The sequence below is a fragment of the Danio rerio genome, chromosome 24, assembly GCF_049306965.1.
Source record: "Danio rerio strain Tuebingen ecotype United States chromosome 24, GRCz12tu, whole genome shotgun sequence".
Classification (NCBI taxonomy): domain Eukaryota; kingdom Metazoa; phylum Chordata; class Actinopteri; order Cypriniformes; family Danionidae; genus Danio; species Danio rerio.
In genome coordinates, this window is record NC_133199.1 from 20830371 (window position 1) to 20849941 (window position 19571).

Below are 19571 nucleotides of genomic sequence, written 5' to 3' on the forward strand. Positions count from 1 at the left end.
TTAGTGGAAACCTGTGACGACTTGATATTGTTTATTGTTTAATATTTGCTGTATGTTTAGAGCAACTGACCGTTCAGTTAAAGTGCCTAATGCATTAACGTCACTACTCATAAACTAGTTTGGCGTAGTTTTTCTCGTCGTTGTTGTAGTCGCTATTCGTAAAATCGTGGTAATTTATTTTTTGTTTATATTGTTAAGATGTATTTTAAAGTGATTTGTTTTAATCAACAGAAAAATGGCTGTTCACTTTAAAGGTTACATCTATGCTTTATTTCCCCTGATATAATTTGAAGCGTAGCTTTCTACAGAAATGCCAGCTCTAAGTTACTGAAATGCCAGAAACTGTTCTGTCTCTAGCCTTGAGAGAAATATTAGTCTTGAAAAACTCTTTAGGTTTACATTTTCTTTATATCTAAAAATGAAACAACAGATTATTTGAACAACCTTTCGTGGCAATATTTGTTTGTTAATTACAAAAAGTTCCACTTTTTTTCTTCATATTTTCGGAAGATCTTTAAGAAATGCCCATTGTAATTGCAATCACCAAAGTCCCAAAAAAATAGTCACATTTCATCATATCGCATGATATCTTAAGCTTTTAGTTGGAGTCACTGGTGTGACCTATTTTAATGTTAGGGTGAAAAAAAACTCGAATTAAAAAAAATAAATTCTTAATTTAGTATGTCATTTTGTCAATGTGGTCAGATACCTTGTTGCAGACATTCTGTAAAATACATTTTTCATAAAACTTGTCACGTGTATCACTGGTGTTGCACTGTAAAAAAAAAAGAAATTGACTCAACTTTCAACCCAATTACCTCCCTTGACTATATTTAAGTTGAGTATACTCAAAATGTTCTAAAGTTTGTTGCTTTAAAACTTTAAGTTGAGTCAACTTTTTTTACAGAGTGCTTTTCTTCTGGTTTACACCCCTGTGGATCATTGTTTCCCACTGATGATTTTTTGTGTTGCTGTGTTTGCCTGTTTTGCCCCGTCACATGAATAAAGAAAATACTTTTACATCCATTGAATTCTACTACACTCAAGGTTTAGGATTCAAATGGTTGCATCATTAGTTATTTACAATTTTTTTTCAAATATTTTCATTGTTATTATAGCAAATTGTTGTGTAAATGAGCTGACATCATTAAATAACACTTTAAATAACCCTGTTTAGAACAAATAAAAACACAATTTGGTGAATTACGATTATTTCTCTAAGCTGCTAAAAAAAATCTAGAAATAATATTTCATAAAAATCTTTATTATTGGCAAAAAAGTAGCTAACACCAGTGACAAAAATGATACATCTGAACTTTAAATAAATGTGCAAATAAATATTTTGCAAATAAATAAAATTACGCAGTCATTTATTTTGACAAAGTCAAAAGGTAATTGATTAATCTGGTTAGCTAACAAAAGTGGACATTTCTGTAGAATGACCCATATCAAATATAGTACTTTTTAGCATTTGAGAGATACCAATTGTTTCTAAAGACCTTTATTTGTATTGACGTTATACTTTGTCAGAGAAATAGATCAATATATAATGTTGTATATGTTAGCCAGTATAGTTGAAGTCAGAATTATTAGCCCTCCTGTGCATATTTCCCCCAATTTCTGTTTAACAGTTTTAATAACAAATTTCTACTAAATGATTTTAAAAAAACGAGGCTTGAGGGGGCTAATAATATTGCCCTTCAAATGGTATTTAAAATTTTTTTTTTTTTTACTGACTTTCTCCAGAATAAAAAAAAAACATAGGAAATACTGTGAAAAATTCCTTGTTCTGTTAAACATAATTAGAGAAATATATATATATATATATATATATATATATATATATATATATATAAAGAACAACAAATTCAAGGGGGGCTAATAATTTTGACTTCAACTCTAATTGACAAAATAGGATATACATATATATATATATATATATATATATATATATATATATATATATATATATATATATATATATATATATATATAGTTTTAAAACATTTTTAAAACAGAGCAAGTTTGTAATAAAGACAGTAAAATCACCATGTAATTCTTAACCACTATAATCAGCACGACTCCACCACAAACACAGGAAATAAACTTACTTGGTATTTTTGACTAATGAGCTGTATTTCAGCTTCGTCCAGTCCTGTCTCTGTCACTGTGCTGTTTATCTGACATAATGCAGGAGAAGCAGACACGTGCGGGGAGAAAGCAGCTCATTTGGATTTAAAGTCACAGGCTACAAAAACAGCTACACCATACTCAGACACCATAATGAGTTAATGACACAGCAGTTTATATAACAAGAGGTCCATGGCAGACAAATTTACTGCATTCAAATTATGACAAAACTAACTATACCCAGGTTTGTTATTAGTGAAATTTAAAATGCATTTTTGCATCAGCAATATTTATATGGTCACCTTAGAATTATAAGGTTCTATCTGACATTTTTGTCAAAATTGAGTTTTTGACATAGTCTTTCATTCATTCATTTTCTTGTCGGCTTAGTCCCTTTTTTAATTCGGAGTCGCCACAGCGGAATGAACCGCCAACTTATCCAGCAAGTTTTTACGCAGCGAATGCACTTCCAGTCGCAACCCATCTCTGGGAAATGACATATTCTTATTAAATGACAACTTATTTACATTGTGGGATTTTTTTTTTAAGTTGTTAACATTTTAAGACTTTTTATTTAAAAAACAAATATTACACACATGCTGTTTGCTATTGAATGCAAAAACTTTTAAGCTCAATATCTCAAAATCACTCAGAACGGAGACAGAACCTTATAAATCCAATGTGACGATATATAAAATAACACTTCAGTTGATTTGTTGTAGTTCACCGATCATCAGAATGGGGAGGAAATTTGTTTTAAGCAGTTCTGAATGTGGCCTGATTGTTGGTGCCAGACGGGCTGAACAGAGTGTTTCAGAAACTGCTGATCTACAGGGATTTTCACACACAACCATCACTCGGGTTTACAGAGAACAGTGTGTGTGGGGCGAGAGAAAATATCCAGTGAGCAGCAGTTCTGTGGTGGAAAATGTTTTGTGGATGCCAGAGGTCAGAGGAGAACACTGAATCAGTTCGAAAAGGCCACAGTAACTCAAATAACCCCTCGTTATTGTAACTAAGGTCTGTTCCTGTAAACCAAACCCCATGACCTTGGTGCCGCACCAAGCTTTTGCCATTTCAGCTACAAAAACGCACAATTCTGCTGTGTTTACCTTCTGACAGACGTGGCAACACACAAGTTGGAAAACAGGCTTAGGTCACAGCACATGTACTGCTGATGGATCCTCTTACAGGGATAAACCTACAGGATAAGATGCTGATATCCAGAGGCTCAAACACACATTAAACCCCAAACACAGAAAACACAGCGAGTGCTTATATTCAGTCAGAAAACTCAGACAGCCGGACAGTATGAACATTTATTTCTGGAAATGAATTACAAAGTCTTTAAATAGCAGTGAGCCACCAGATTCTGGTAAACAAGTTAGCGATCTGATTATACTCCTCTCAAGAACAAGATACAGGGCTGTGGATTATCATTATTATAGTTATTGTCTGTTATTCTACTAAAATAAATAACAAGACCAGGTTAAAATCTATTGCTGCGTCTGATTATTACAGCTTGACCCTTACAGACCACAGTTTGGCATCTATATGTACATGAGGTTCGGATGGAAAGATGTCACACAACAGAGAGAAAAGGTCAAAGTCAGTGTTTGAGGAAGTACAAACCAACCAGGAACTCTGAAGAAACACACAGCATCACATGTAAGGGTCCGTAACAGGAACTTACAGAGCCTAATATCTTCAAGATCTGGCTTAAAGGGATAGTTCACCCAAAAGACTACTCACTTTATTCTTCAGTAGAATATTATGGAAGGTCTGTAGATAAAACTAGTCCTTGATGATTTACAAAATGCAGTCAGAAAAATAAAGTCAAAACAAAAGTAATACACATGATTCCTGACAATGCATTGAGGTCTTAAAAATTGAAATATTCAGTCTTACTTTGTTTTGACTGTATGTATGTATGTTTGTTTGAAGGACCAAAGCTTCAACTAAAATCTTCTTTACTGTTCTGCCAAAATAATGTTGGATCAATTAAACACATGCTTACTTCTTTGGAACACTAAATAATAATCCTTCGTCCATTAAATGACATTAAGTGTGGTCCAAAAAAGTATGTTGGAACATGATATTGAGGAACTATTGACTAATGGGTGTACTATCCCTTTAACTACAGCTGATTGAATACTTGGTGGACGCCTAACCTCTTAGAACTGCATTTAGTGTTAAACATTAAACACGAGATGCATATGTGCTTTAGCCCTTTGCTGGTGAAACCAAACATGAGACAGACACACACACGCACGCACGCACGCGCACACAGAAAGTAGTTCATTACATTACACGGATTTGATCAAGGCAAGGCTTTGCCATTTTAATAAATAAGTTAAAAATAAGCATAAGCACAACTAATAAAGGTTGGAGAAGTAGGAACTACGCGTCCCCTAATCTCTGCCGTCCTCTTTTTCTCCCTTTGCAGTCAGCAGTGGAGGACCGGTGTTATTGTAGAGCAGTAATATACGCCCTTATACGAGTGCAATGCTTGTCAACATCATCGATTACAGTCAATATCGTCCACTACAACATCACTAGTATCAGCACAAATGCATTCTTAGATTAGTAAGTATTAAAGAAAAAAGGGACATGGAAGTTTTCCATTTTTTTCATGAGTTCCCCTAGTCTCCGTTTCTAAACGCAGCTTGTAGACTACTTGTGGAAAAACATGACTTCCTGTGTATAGAATGAAGGGATATAGAAGTAGAACGTCACAGAGAAGACAATGTGAAAGATGCAGAGTATTATGTGCTCTATAGGATGATTACAGTGCAATGAGTCAAAAAGGTCGTCTGTTTGTGTTTTGTTTTTTCTTTTAAAAGAACGCCAATGCTCGGACCAAGTAACAAACCTTTCTTTTTACAATGAAAGCCTAAAAAGGGTTTTTTCTTCTTAAATAAGCACTGGCCTACAGTTTAAAAGCTTCAACAGTATTAGTATTACTCGTCACACCTGTAAACGTTTGTTTTCTAAACTGTCCAGAAGTTGCAGAGACTCAGCTGCAGCGTCTCACGTGTTCCAGAACGTATTCTGGGAAGTGCAAACTACACACTTGCAGTCCATCCAGTTTGCAAGGCATCCTGGGATACTCGTCCTCCTTCCATTTGTTCTCCTCTGGGTCAAATGTGAGGATAGAGTCGCTGTAATGACCGTTGTAGCAAAGTCCTCCAAGCACCATGATCTGTTTGTCCAACACCGCCACTCCGTGTCCACTGCGTCCTATAGGCATCGAGGCCAAAATAGTCCACTCGTCAGTCTCTGGGTCGTACACTTCTGTCGAAGGGCAGCCCTGGGACTCAAAAGAGGCACGGAGTATCACACAAACCCCGCCGAAAACGTACAGCTTCCCATTGTGGGAGATCATTTTGTGGAAGCAACGAGCGTAGTTCATTTTCGACTTGTTCTCCCAGCAGTTGGTGAGGATTGGCGTGCGCCGCGTTCGATGTTCGGACGATCCTTCCCGTCCTGGGTCAAAAACACAGACTTGCTTTGAGGTGGATGAGGAGGTGATGCCGCCAGTGATGTACAACTTCCCATTGAGCACAGTGCCTTCGTGACCGTACTTGTTTACTGGGTACGGGTCAACAAACTCCCATTTGTCCTCGACAATGTCATATCGCTCTGTGGAATAAAAGGTCTCATCGCGAGTACGACCTGCGACGGCATAAATATACTTCCCAATAACGCCGACTGCAAACTCTGATCTGGGAACGGACATGTCGGCCATGCGTAGCCAAGAGTTCTGTCTGGGGTCATAGCGGTAGACTTTGGAAGAAGCATGAAACTCTCCGTCAGGGCCTAGTTCTTCACCACCCAACAGGAAGGCGAAGTTGTTGACGATGGCCAGGCAATCTGGCCGGAGCGGCACCTGAGGGCCTTCGAGTTCCCACCACACTTTAGGCCGGTGAAGGAGGAGGATCTTACTGTTGACCATGCTGTGGCCGATCATTCCACGAAATACAGCAGTTTGAGGTCTCACTGATCGGATGCGGTTGGATTTGGTTTCTGCCAGCGGTTGTTCATTCACCTGATGGAAGTAGCTGAGCGCCTGGTCTACTTCTAGTCGCAGTTGGCGGGAATAACGGTAGAACTCTGATGTCTTCACCTGGTGTAAAAGGGAATAAAATGCTTAGATAACAATGTCAGGACACACATATAGTAAGTTATATACTCACTAGGACTGCACAATATTGAAAAAATTCTGTGAAGTATAGGCTGTCTGATCATTTTAGAAGCTGTAAACAGACATGCGTGCGCACGGTGATCCCAGTGATGTTCAGCTCTGACTAGGCACTTTTATTCAGCTTGTAGTCTACTATATAACAGTTTAGATTTTTTACATATGTTCCATTACTCAAAATTTCTTACATTTCTTTTTATATTTATAGTTTAGATATAAAATGAATGCTAGCTTGTTTTGCTGTGACCATTATGCAAGTATCATATTGCACTTTCAGTCTTTGACAATGTATTTTATAAACAGAGTGTTTATAAGCACTAAGCTATTAATATATAATACATGAATTAATACATTAAGACATTGAAGTCAAGTAGGACAACAAATCACATCCACGCAGTGAAATACTGTTGAGTTGTATCAGTGCATGGTATAGGCATTTCATGTACGATAAGAGTATGTTACGTCTATGACGTTATACAGTTGGGGGACTGTTGTTTTCCTTTCAGCTGATTTCATTTAGTGTTTATAGGATATGCGGGTTGGCTCTGTTAGATGTCAACCTTTTGGGACACGGACTGATGTGTGATGATGCAATAATGAACAGCCCCAATTGCTACGCTGCAGGATGGCGGGACACTATATAAGGAAAACGCCGCATCAGTTTGCGATAGCAAACAATTCGTGTAAACCTGAGCGGTGTTTGACGTTTATTTCTCTGTGTGTTTTTTCCCCTTTTGCTTCGATCCATCATTGTTTGATTAACTTTTGTTGTTGTGCTTTGTTTGCAATGTAGTTACTGAAAGGCTTTGTTTCAAACTTATTTGAGAGCTGGAGCCTGATCATCGTATTTCTGTATTATTCTAGACATAGGAGAGGGAATAGGTAAGCTCTGTCACATGATGCACATGGCGCACACGCAGCATTCTTTTAGTTATACATACTAGGTTACGGATTTGTACCACACTTGTTTAGTATGTTTTGCTTTGGAAGGAAAGAGTAGGTAAAATACAACGTCTCGGATGTTAAAGGTTTACTTTTTGCTTTATTTTGTAAAGAGTTTAATGGGTTAGTTAGTTGATTTTTGTTTTATTCTTTTCTTTTGTTGGGCACAGTCCCTTCCCTTTGTCCTCCTTATGTCTGTTAAACTTAATGTTTACAGAAGATCATTTTTATGTCTGAACAACATAAAGATCACACTTAAAGAATTCAATAATTTCATTTCAACTAACTAATAATAATAAGATTATGATTGAACATATATACTACAGCATTAGCAAATAATAAGTTTCACACTAGCAAAAAAAGTCATTTTAAAGTGATTACACTTACGCCTTTCTTGAAACCAATACACAAGTTTTCCCAAGCCGTAACACAGAGCACATTTGTAAAATCTTGGAACCTATGATTTAACCCTGTTTCACCCTATATTTTCTTTTCCCTTGAGCTGTAATTTGTCATTCACACACATAAACCAAGAGACCATTCTTACTTTCTCGAAGATATTGGCAGGCGTCATCAAACAAAAGCGTAGGTTTTGCACCACTGCATCCGTGTGTCTCCAGCGTCTCCGGTCGTGTCTCAACCAGGCCTGCACAGCTTCATACAGCTCAATTTCTGGAAATCGGCTTAGCTGGTCACTATCCAGATATGCCATCAACTTCTCCAAACTCAAATAAGACAAAAAGTCCGGCCTGGCCATCAGGGGCACAAAGTTCTCCAACAAGAACGCATCAAGCTGCTCCTGCACGCCTTCCACACCGACGCTAAAGTCCTCCAGCAAACGCATGACTTCGGCACAGTTCTCTAAGCAGATTTTGGCCAGCAGGAAGGAACAGCAGAACTCTACAGCTTCAGTGAGTTGAACGTACATAGCAGCCTGTAATATCTCCTGCACCGTGAGCATGCTTAACTCCAAAGAGCCATAATACATGAAGCGAAGGACATGACCAAAGCCGGCTGCCGTCAACCCCTTCATGTGGATCTTATCCTGGTCACGTTCCCGCATATCTGCCGTGAACATGACCCGGAAATAGTCGCTTTGAGTTGCTAGCAGAGCCTTGTGCGCCTGGAAGTGGTGTTCCTCGATGAGCAGAGTGACATCGAGAAGCAGTCGCTCCTCATACAAGGCTTTGAAGCCCGACGACACGCTGCCGTCATGCACTTGGGAAAGGTAGACCTCCACATCCCCCGACATTAGGCACCTGCAGAGACACAAACATCAAGTTGTTCCAAAACTTGAGATTCTTTCTTCTTTTCAACACAAAATAATTATTTTTGAAGAAAGCTGGAAACCAGTAACCCTTGAGTTCCAGGAAAAACAAATACTATGGAAGTCAATGATTACAAGTTTCCAGCCTTCTTGAAAAATAAATTATTTTGTGTTCAACAGAAGAAATAAAGGGTGAGTACATGATGACAGAATTTACATTTTTGGGTGAACTATCCCATTGTTTTTAAATATTAGAGGAAACTTGTAGGAGACAAGTTGTATTTATAGAAGATGGCCAAATTTTCTCGTCATACATATTAATTATAAGTATTTTAGTTTTTATGTTCATTCATTCATTTTCTTGTCGGCTGAGTCCCTTTATTAATCCGGGGTCGCCACAGCGGAATGAACCGTCAACTTAACTAGCAAGTTTTTTTTACACAGCGGATACCCTTCCAGCCGCAACCTATCTCTGGGAAACACACACAATCACACTCAGGGAGTAAGAACATGCAAACTCCACACAGAAACGCCAACTGAGCCGAGGTTCGAACCAGCGATCCAGCAACCTTCTTGCTGTGAGGTGACAGCACTCCCTACTGCGCCACTAGTACCTACTACCTCGCCTGGTAGTATTTATGTATATTAGTATATATTATGTACACAGAAACTAACAGCATCTAACAAACAGCTTGGACAATTGTTTTAAAAAAAACTTTTTAAAAGATCTTTTTTTAATGATAAAAGGAATCCATGAGGACCCTAAATGCATGACTAAATAAAATGACCACCAATCTTGTGAATCCTGTTAAATTTTACCATTTTGAACTAAATATTTTAACTAACTAGAACTAAACTAGTAATCAAGCATTATTTTTCAACCTGCTGATTGTGTCCCACAATAGAAAATATAGTTTTTGACTGTTTTCTTCTGTTCATCCATGTAGAGCAGCTTTGACAAAATCTAGATTATACAAAGTGCTATAGAAATAAAGCTGACTTGATGTGAACTGAAAATCTAGAATGAATAAAAAACTGAATATAGATACAAGTTATGCATTTTCAATATTTTAAATACATAACACATAAAGTACTAAAATTTCTAACAGTAAGATTTTGAAAGTTTTTTAGAGAAGTCTCTTCTGCTCACCAAGCCTATATTTATCTGATACCAAATAATTACAGCATAAAGAATAGAACTGTAAAATACATTTACTGAAATAACTTTTTTCTATTTAAATGTGTATATATAATTGTCATTTATTCCAGTAATTTCAAAGCATTCTTACCCCAGTCACATGATCCTTCAGAAAACATTTTAATATTTGCAGCACAAAACATTTATTATATTAAAATATTATACATTTTTGCTGTTCTTTGTCCATTTCCTTTAATATGATTCAGTTATTTTATCACAACTCAGTTATTTACCAATAATTAATAATTACAAAGGCTAAAATAAATGCAAAATTAGTAAACATAAGACATTTATTTCATTAAGAATTTCATTTACTGAAGTATAGATTATTTTTGGGTGTACTATCCCTTTAAAACTAAATATAATTACTCAAGTCTTTCATTAAATGCTTATTAAAACTAAACAGCATCTCCTCAAGTTCATTATCAAGCTAATTGTCTGATCTACTTGTAGTTTAGTGAATAATAGACAGTGAAAAAACATGCCAGACTTTAATAAAGGCTCTGGAAGGACTTCAAGAACTTTCACACCTCAGCACTTCAGTTTCTGCTGCTGAAAGCCAAACTCAGTCTCAATGCTCCCCCACACACTCCCTCTAATGCACACACACACAGCACACTCACCTCTGATTGGCCACGGGCATGTCACAGGTGGTGTCCGAGCCAATCAGAGGACAGTACCTCTTGTGTCCGTAGGAAATTTAATTCTGAAGATATTCACCTAAATGACAAATTGAACAAGCCCTGATCATTATATTTATGTAATCATTACCAACAGACTGAAATACTAAAGATGCACCAAAAACCGAACGTCCCACTGTGTGCAAACAGGAAACATTTTTACTCGATACATAAATGAGGTAGAAGATCATTGATCACATACACATTTATGCCACTTTGCACACTGAAAATAAACCAGAAGAGAAACCTTTTAACATTTAATCTGCAAATTTGAATACAGAGCTGAAGGGAAAAAATGCATTTAATGCTCCAATATACTGTTAGATACATCAACATACTGTAAAATACATCAATATCCTGTAAAATACATTTCTAGGTAAATCAGGCTTCATGGTGTTAGTTAGACATTTGTTACAGAAGTTTGAAACCACATAACAAAGGAAATTTTCTGGAAATATTTGCCTCAGTTAAACTAAACTAATAAACTAAACAGTGGAACTATAATCATGTGCAACTATTATTAGTTGTTTGTTGCCTTCTTCAACTTGGAAATCTACAAATACAAACATAAACACAATTTGAAAAGCAAAAACTATTTAAAACACACAGACTTCTATCTGAATAAACGTGATTTGATTTGGTACAAACATCCACATTCTTATAGGAGATGCTTTTTTAAAGCATTAGATTGGAGAACTTGGGAGTTATCTAGCTAAATTTGCTGTTTCCATCCACCTATTGTTATCTGCATTTTAAAATTTTGCATACAAAATACTTAGTGTAAATGCCATCATGCGCATACATTTTGAAAATGTACATAAAAAAACTTGCTCATAAACGAGTAGCATAAACTTTTATCTGATAAGAAAAAATGTGCATAAAAGATGAAGGAAACAGAACAAATTACAGTATGCCACAGCCTTATCTCCCTGCAGCCCAAAACCGGTTACTCACTGAAGCTAAGCAGGGCTGAGCCTGGAAGGGAGACATAGGAAAACTAGGTTGCTGATGAAAATGGTTTTAGTGAGGCCAGCAGAGGGCGCTCAACCTGTGAGTCCTACTGCCCCAGTATAGTGAAGGGGACACTGTACTGTCAGTGAGCTCCTTCTTTTTGGATGAGACGTTAAAATAAGGTCCTGACTCTCTGTGGTCATTAGAAATCTCATGGCACTTATTGTAAATTCCTTAACCATCCACTGAATTGGCTGTATGACTGTCTCTGCGCTCCACCTATAGCTGGTGTGTCATGAGCACACTGGCGCCATTGTCCTGTAACTGCCATTGCATCATCCAAGTGGATGCTGCACACTGGTGGTGGTGTGGAGAAACCCCCCTCATGATTGTGAAGTGCTTTAGGTGTATGGCCATACACAATAAATGCGCTATACAAGTACACATAAAATTTTATTTAAACGGATAATGGGCCTGTTTAAGTAAGAAGGTTCAACCAACTTGGAGCTTAAACTTGACCTCTGAGTTGATTTACAGAGAGATTAAAAACTCAGAGTTTTCGGTTTTAGAATAGCTGATCTGAGTCAGGTCAATCGAGTTTGAGTAGACTAACTCAGAGTTAAGTGCACACACCGCAACTATAAAAAGGCATTATCAATAGAGTGCAGATATTACGAGTCACCATGGCAACATCTGAGAAAAGAGATCAGCATTTCTTTCTCCAGCTGAAATTGATATGCTCCTGTGAAGTTTTAGTAAATTTGACCATATATTTAAAAAAGCAACACCACTGCATCAGTGAAACAGAGACAGTTAGCGTGGTCTACTTTCTGAAACGGGGTCAATGTGATATGTGCAATGATACTGCATTAATGGACAAACCAGCAGATTAACCAGATTGTAAAACATCCAAAATGTTGTTTTGGTCAATGTAAAATGCCTCAGCCAAAGTCTGTCATCAAAGTGGTTCAGTATTAATATCTCTCAGAACCGCCTTTAGTAGCTGCGCTCCATAGGAGTCATCCCGTGCCTTCAAAAGCCACTGCCCATTCATTGCATTTTGTCTTTGTCTTCTGAGGCACAAGACATTTATTTTAAAAGGAAAAAGGAGTTTCACTGTCACTGCAGCAAATTCAGTTTTTCTTTTTGATATTTGGGATCAGTTTATAAGGAAGTGGTGATTTTGTTCTCTTTGACTCATCAAATACATTATTCACAAATGTTTTCTGCGATATTGCAGATTTGCCCATTAATCTAATTTGCAGCTTTGGATTGAAACATAGCTAGTGTCAGACATTTTCTAAATTATATTTAAAATCAGACACTTTTAACCACATATTCTTGTCTTTTATTCTACTTCCTCTTTGATGTGTGTCCACAACTTCACACATTACATAGTTGTTGATAGTCAAGGACCAACCAAGTGTTTACAAAGTCAAACATGCAAAGACTAAAGCCTTATGCACACCCAATGGTTTATCACTCACACTTATCACCAGTGTATTTATTTAGAGTTGTTATACAACATTTATGCACAATCGATTCTTACTAGTGATGACACTGGCTTGTTGAACAGAAGTAGTCACCTTTACGTTTTTTCCATGTCTATTGGTCGCATAAGCTTTTCCGCTTTTGTCTGATCTTCTCCACTACAGCACACAAACACCTGGTCTAAAAGTTTGCAAGGAAACCCACCATTGAATACTATCTGATCTGCATTTCCTGTGTGCTTGGCTAGAACAATTCCAATTCCTGCATGCTAGTGCCACCAAGTTGTGTGCAATTTACTGCAACTTCAGCAGCTGAAGGCATGTGGACAAAAGCATCAATCACGGTTGCATGATCGGTTTTTAACATGACAAAAGTGTCAAACTGAAACAAGGCCGATGTGTTGGGGTTATTTATCACGCTTTTATGACTGGGGTTTTGTGCATTAGCTCACTCTGTTTAATCACATGGCATTAAACTTCAGTGATAATCACACACGATAATCGTCCCGGTGTGCACAAGCCTTAAGCCAAACCTAATTCCCTTTACAAAAAAGGAGAAACAACGTTCATTCATTCATGCTTAGTATTTATCAGGGATCACAACACCCACTATTCTGGCGTATGTTTTACAAAGCGGACAGCCGCAACCCAGTACTGGGAAACACCCCTATACTCTTGCATTCACACACACACACACACACACACACTTTTACACTACAGCCAATTTAGTTCATCCAATTCACTTATAACGCATGTGTTTGGACTGTGGGGGGAAACCGGAGCACCTGGAGGAAACCAATGCAAACTCCACACAGAAATGCCAACTGGCCCAGTCGAGACTCGATCCAGTGACCTTCTTGTTGTGAAGCGACAGTGCTAAACACTCAGCCACTGTGCCACCCTAGTGAAACAATGTAGGACTACTTGGAAGTTTTGCCACGTGCATCTTTTAAACAGGATTACTTAATGTGTGAATCTGAGGAGCATTTGTAGTTAACAAAACCTAATTTTGCTAGACAAGAGCCTTCTTCCTTTGGCGGTGTTGTGTAGTAGAGGCCTTTTATGCTGCACTAAAATTGCAATGTGATCTTTCAGCTCCTGAACTAATGTTTTAACTGCTGTTTTCCCATTGATGTTATTTAAGCTGTATGTTTATTGTGGTAATTGGAGGAAAGCGTGCAACATATATTTACATATTCATCTGAACACACTCTCTGCAGTTTGAACTAAGGCTGAGCGATTAATCGAAAAGTAATATAATCGACATTCAGAACAATATAATCGATCAAATTTTTCCTGGTCGACTTTTTCAATAACTTTCCCTACCGCGTGTGAGGTCACGTGCCCCCGCTCTATTAACTACATGTAGCACAAGCTCTGTGATTAATCGGTTTGGTAGCGGCGACGAGTGGGCAGCACGGAGAGTCGCTAGAGAGCATGTAGGAGCGATTATTAACAAGTGGACAGTGCCATGAAGAAGCTACATATGGAAACTTTTGTTTTGTGTTTACCTTACGATTAAAGATGTTGCACGTCCACCGGTTCCTGGCGATGGACCCATTCTTGAGCCTTACTTTGCACTACATTGACGATGAATGGAAGCTGCACCAGAGATGCCTTGAGATGGCTTATTTTCCATTACACTAAAACTATAATTTACTTTGAAATATTTGTTTATAGTAGATGCAAGAAATGTACTGTTTAAACAATTAAGAAGTGTTATTTTATTTAAAAGAGATATTCCTAATTTTTACTTCTCATATGAAAAATACTGAAAATAATTTTTCAAGTTATTTATTTTTGTTTTTTATAAGAAAAACGTGACTTTGTTTTGGGTGATGTGTGTTTTAATTTTAGTTGTTCAAAGTTGATGTCTGTAAATAATCATAGAAAGTAGACTGTGTTTCCTTCAATCATTTTGCAATCAAGTAATGCACGCTTCATTCAGAAATATCTGTCACTTGTATTATGTGAGCATATTTACTGTACAAAACACGTCAGTAAACTATGAGGGCGAAATAAATAAATAATCACTCAATAATTGTAACAGAGTTAAAATGTTTAATTGATCGAGATTTAAATTTATAGGCCAAATCGCCCAGCCCTTGTTTGAACTAAACTTTTTTTAAGCCCTAAATGAACTACCCTTGAGTATATCAGGGCACTTGATATGTATGACACTGAGTAGCACTTCATGTTCCTCATCCTTACCAAGTTATGCAGTTAAGAAAACAATAGTGTGATGAGTTTGTGGCCTTACCTTTTCGAGGCCTCCTGGCCAATCATGGGCTTTACTGCGCTGAAGGGACGTTCACATTTCCTCTGCTTGTACTTGCCCTGCTCTAAAACAAAGACCACATCCAGATGCTTGTAAACAGACAGGATAAATAATGATCATTTATATTTTTTGATTATCGTATTTTTCTTTTACCAATATTTTTATTCTTTAAAACCCTTTAAAAAATATTTTTTAAAGAGCAAAAATATGTTACAATACACATACAAGACACTAAGCAGCATTTGATTCATGTTCATATCTACTTGAAGATATCATGTGTAATTCAATGTGTTATTTACAGTCTTAATGAAACACAATTTGTTTTATTGGGGTAATATTAATATTGGGGTATATTTGATGTATTTTTATAGGGGTACTTTTAAACAACACCATGTTAATCTTAAGGAAACATTTTTGAAAAGAAAGCATTTTTGCTTTTGTGTGTTATTTTATATAGTTTTTTTTTTGTGTGTTATTTTATTATAGTTTGCACTTTTGCTAAATTAGGAAAAAAATTTGTAAAATTAAACGGATACTGAAGAAATCATAATTTACATGTGTAATACAAGAGAAATTTCACTTTAAGGAAATATGTACAATGTAGGCAATAAACTGCTTAAAGGTTATAGCAAATACATTTATAATGCTATAATATATACATATTTCAGATAAAAAGCATTTCTTCTAAACATTCCTTCATTCATTTTCTTTTCAGCTAAGTCCCTTTATTAATATGGGGTCGCCACAGCTGAATGAACCGCCAACTTATCCAGCACATGTTTTACTCAGCCGATACACTTCCAGCTGCAACCCATCACTGGTAAACACCCAAACAAACTCAATCACACACATACACTACGGCCAATTTTAGCTTACCCAATTTTCCTATACCACATGTCTTCTGGACATGCAAACTCCACACAGAAATGCCAACTGACCCAGCTGAGGCTCGAACCAGCGACCTTCTTGCTGTGAGGCAATTTTGCTACCCATTGTGCCACAGCGTCAACCTTCTTCTAAACATTCTATTAATCAAAGAATCTTAAAATAAATTGTGATCAAATGTAAATAGTTCAAACATGATCCAGCACATATTATTTCAAAATAGATCATGATCATGAATCTGTAGGTAACGGAGATGCAGGTAAACCTCATTTCTCTGACCTTAAAAGGTGCGCTAGCAACAAATGCTAGAGGCCATGGCCTTTACGCCACATTCACATGGGGCGTCAGCGTTAAAGCTTCCCATTCACTTTGAATGGATGATGTCAGGCGTTGCCGAACTGCATTGTGGATCCGTCGGTGCCGCTTCAGAGGCGTCAAAGAGCTTAGAATGACCAAGAGGCGACACTCAATAGAACGTTCCATTGCAACAGCAGCACCCAGCAACAGCCCCGGATTCCGCCATGTTGGAGTTAAAGTGATCGGCCGTCCATTGGATCTCATTACTGTCGCGATGGCAAGCAGCTGCTTTGTTTTTTATTTATTTATTTAAAAAGCGCATTAAAGCTGAGATACAACCTGAAAGACGACAATACAACACTTACTATCACAATCATCAGCACTTTTAATAGTTTATTTAACAGACTTATAATATGCTGTTGTTCTATTGGAGTTTTCATACCAAAATGGCAGCCGCCCTCTAGTGGCTGTTTCCCAAATTACACTAGAGTGTCGCCTCTTGGTCATTCTAAGCTCTTTGGTGGCGTTGCTCGCTGCAGAAGTTAGGACTTGCTCAACTTTTCAAGCACCGACGGAAGTGTCAGCCAATCAGATCACGGTATGCAAATACACCAGCTCAGACAGTGGCCTATTACTGACTATTTTCATTGGCTGACGTTGCTATGACGATCACGTCAGCCCTAACTTTAGACACGTCCTCTGTCAAGCGTTGACACTTGAGCCCCGTGTGAGGCGTTAGACTCCTTGTTAAGGCAACCAACTCCCATACAAAGAATCGCCGGTTCGATCCCAGCTCAGCATGGGTTGGGTGCAGTAGAACTGCAGTAGGATACAAGGGGGCTCGTTTGGGATGGGAATGAGATTTAGGTGGATGAGAATGATTATTCAAAGATCATGTGGCACTTAGGACTTGCATAAAGGCTACTGTATACCAAAAATTAGGTTTGCCATTAAAATAATAGATCACATTTATGTGTAGTACAGAAACAAATATGAACTGATTTACGTTTATATTAATATTACTATAATAAAGGTCATTTTCCTACATGTTAATATATCCTAATTTTATAGTTGTTTTTTTACATGACACTTCTTTTTAAATAAATAATAAAAAATTGAACAGATCCCTATATTTTAGATGGAACTTAATAAAAAAAAAACTCAAATGTCACTCATACAGTTAAAGTCAGAATTATTATCCACATTTTTATTTTTGTTTCTTTTTTAAATATTTCCTAAATTATGTTTAAGAGAGCACAGGAATTTTTCACAGTGAATAATATTTATAATAGCAGTGAATAACAGTCTGATAAAATTTTGTCTTCTGGAGAAAGTCTTATTTGTTTTATTTCAGCTAGAATAAAAGCAGTTTTTAATTTTTTTAAAACCATTTTAAGATCAAAATTATTCGCCCATTTAAGCTATTTTTATTTTCAATACTCTACAGAACAAACCATTGTTGTATTTTAACTTGCCTAATTACCCCACCTTGCCCAATTAACCTAGTTAAGCCTTTAAATGTCACTTTAAGTTGTATAAAAGTGCCTTAAAAAATATCTAGTAAAATATCATCATGACAAAGATAAAACAATTCGGTTATTAGAAATGAGTCATTAAAACTATTATATTCAGAAATTAGTTGAAAGAATCTTCTCTCCGTTAAAGAAAAATTGGGGGGCGAAATAAATGGGTCTAATAATTCAGGGGGGGCTAATAATTCTGACTTCAATTGTATGTCTCAAATGCTAACTGCTCCATAACTACCCAGATGCCTCTTAATTTTATATAAATTTTTTTTTACAATAAATCTTCTTGTTTTGACATACAATGTGATAAACATCTCTGTAACAATAACTAACAAGACAATTAGAGAAAAGTGTGAACACTACTAAAGGCAAATACTACTCTTAAACCTTATATTACACCTTACATGAATGAAAACCTTTGAATTTGAATGACCTCATGCTCAAAATCTCAGCAAACCACCATCAGACACAAAAACAACACTTGACTGATTCACAGAGAAGCTTGTATTATTATCATCTAATGTATTATGTCATGTTCAGAATTCAGTATCTGAACAAAACTGAAAATTGACTGTCAATATTGTGTCACCTACTAATCTGTCCGCCTAGACTGCATTCGTGATCACTAAATCTCAAAAAAACGCTTCACTTACATGTAATGACCAAACAAGCTGTCTACCTAGGGAGCTCACTAGATAGGTCAATATCATAGACACAGTCAATAATCACCGGTGACATGTCCTAGCAAATGTCAACGCTCTACAAACATAAGAATTCCGGTGTTTTCGGCAACGCCAGGTTAAAAGGAGTGTGTTTTAAAGCATGACAATGTTGCTGTGTGAAATGAGACGGTTTGTAGCAGGCTTTACCTCGGCGATGCGACTCCACGCAACCCCGCTTCGACCAGGGAGCCCGAGGTCCTTCGGACATGGAGTGCTGATGTCAGACAAAGAGCAGAGAAATTAAAGATTACATCTCATTATCGACGGAGCTGTGCTGCCCATTGGCGACTTTAGGTGACAATAAATCAATGTTATTTGTACGGAATCGCTAAATGTTGTTTGTCTATAGGCACCACAGCGATCGTAGACGCCATATTATTGTCTGCACTGACGTCATTTCCCGAACATTTGTCGGTCGGACGGAAATGTTGTTGGAGTTTCTCTGTGTCCACTGCAATGACTGTCTATGGAGTCTAAATGAACATGTTTTAGTCCGTCACAGAGCTGGAAATCGTTATGAGCACAAAATTTATGACTATATTATGATTTTAGATAATGCATTAGGCAGTTGAAAGATTTGAGAGGGGAAATCTCCTGTTTAATTAATATTTTATTATGTTATATTATTATATTATATTATATTATATTATATTATAGCTATATTATTCATTCATTTTCTTTTTTGACTTAGTCCCTTTATTAATCAGGCGTCGCCACAGCGGAATGAACCACCAACTTATCCAGCATATGTTTTTACGCTGCAGATACCCTTCCAGCTGCAACCCATCACTGGGAAACAATCACACGCTCATTCAGACACACTCATACACAATTTAGCTTACCCAATTCACCTGTACTTCATGTCTTTGGACTGTGGGGGAAACCAAAGTACCCAGAGAAAACCCACGCGAATGCAGGGAGAACATGCAAACTCCACACAGAAACGCCAACTAAACCAGCCGAGGCTCGAAACAGCGACCTTCTTGCTGTGAGGCGGCAGCACT

General features: G+C 37.1%; 1 protein-coding gene across 3 annotated transcripts; it reads right to left on the bottom strand.

Moving 5' to 3' along the window:
- Positions 1-3435: 3435 nt before the first annotated feature.
- klhl15 (kelch-like family member 15) lies at positions 3436-19017 on the bottom strand. Of its 3 annotated transcripts, XM_005162614.6 has the most exons (5): positions 18715-19017; positions 15120-15201; positions 10362-10458; positions 7821-8532; positions 3436-6256 (listed from the first exon to the last, which is right to left on the bottom strand). In XM_005162614.6, the coding sequence occupies exons 3-5, from the start codon at positions 10379-10381 to the stop codon at positions 5147-5149; spliced, it is 1842 nt and encodes a 613-aa protein (XP_005162671.1). In that variant the 5' UTR covers positions 10382-10458; positions 15120-15201; positions 18715-19017; the 3' UTR covers positions 3436-5146.
- Positions 19018-19571: the final 554 nt, after the last annotated feature.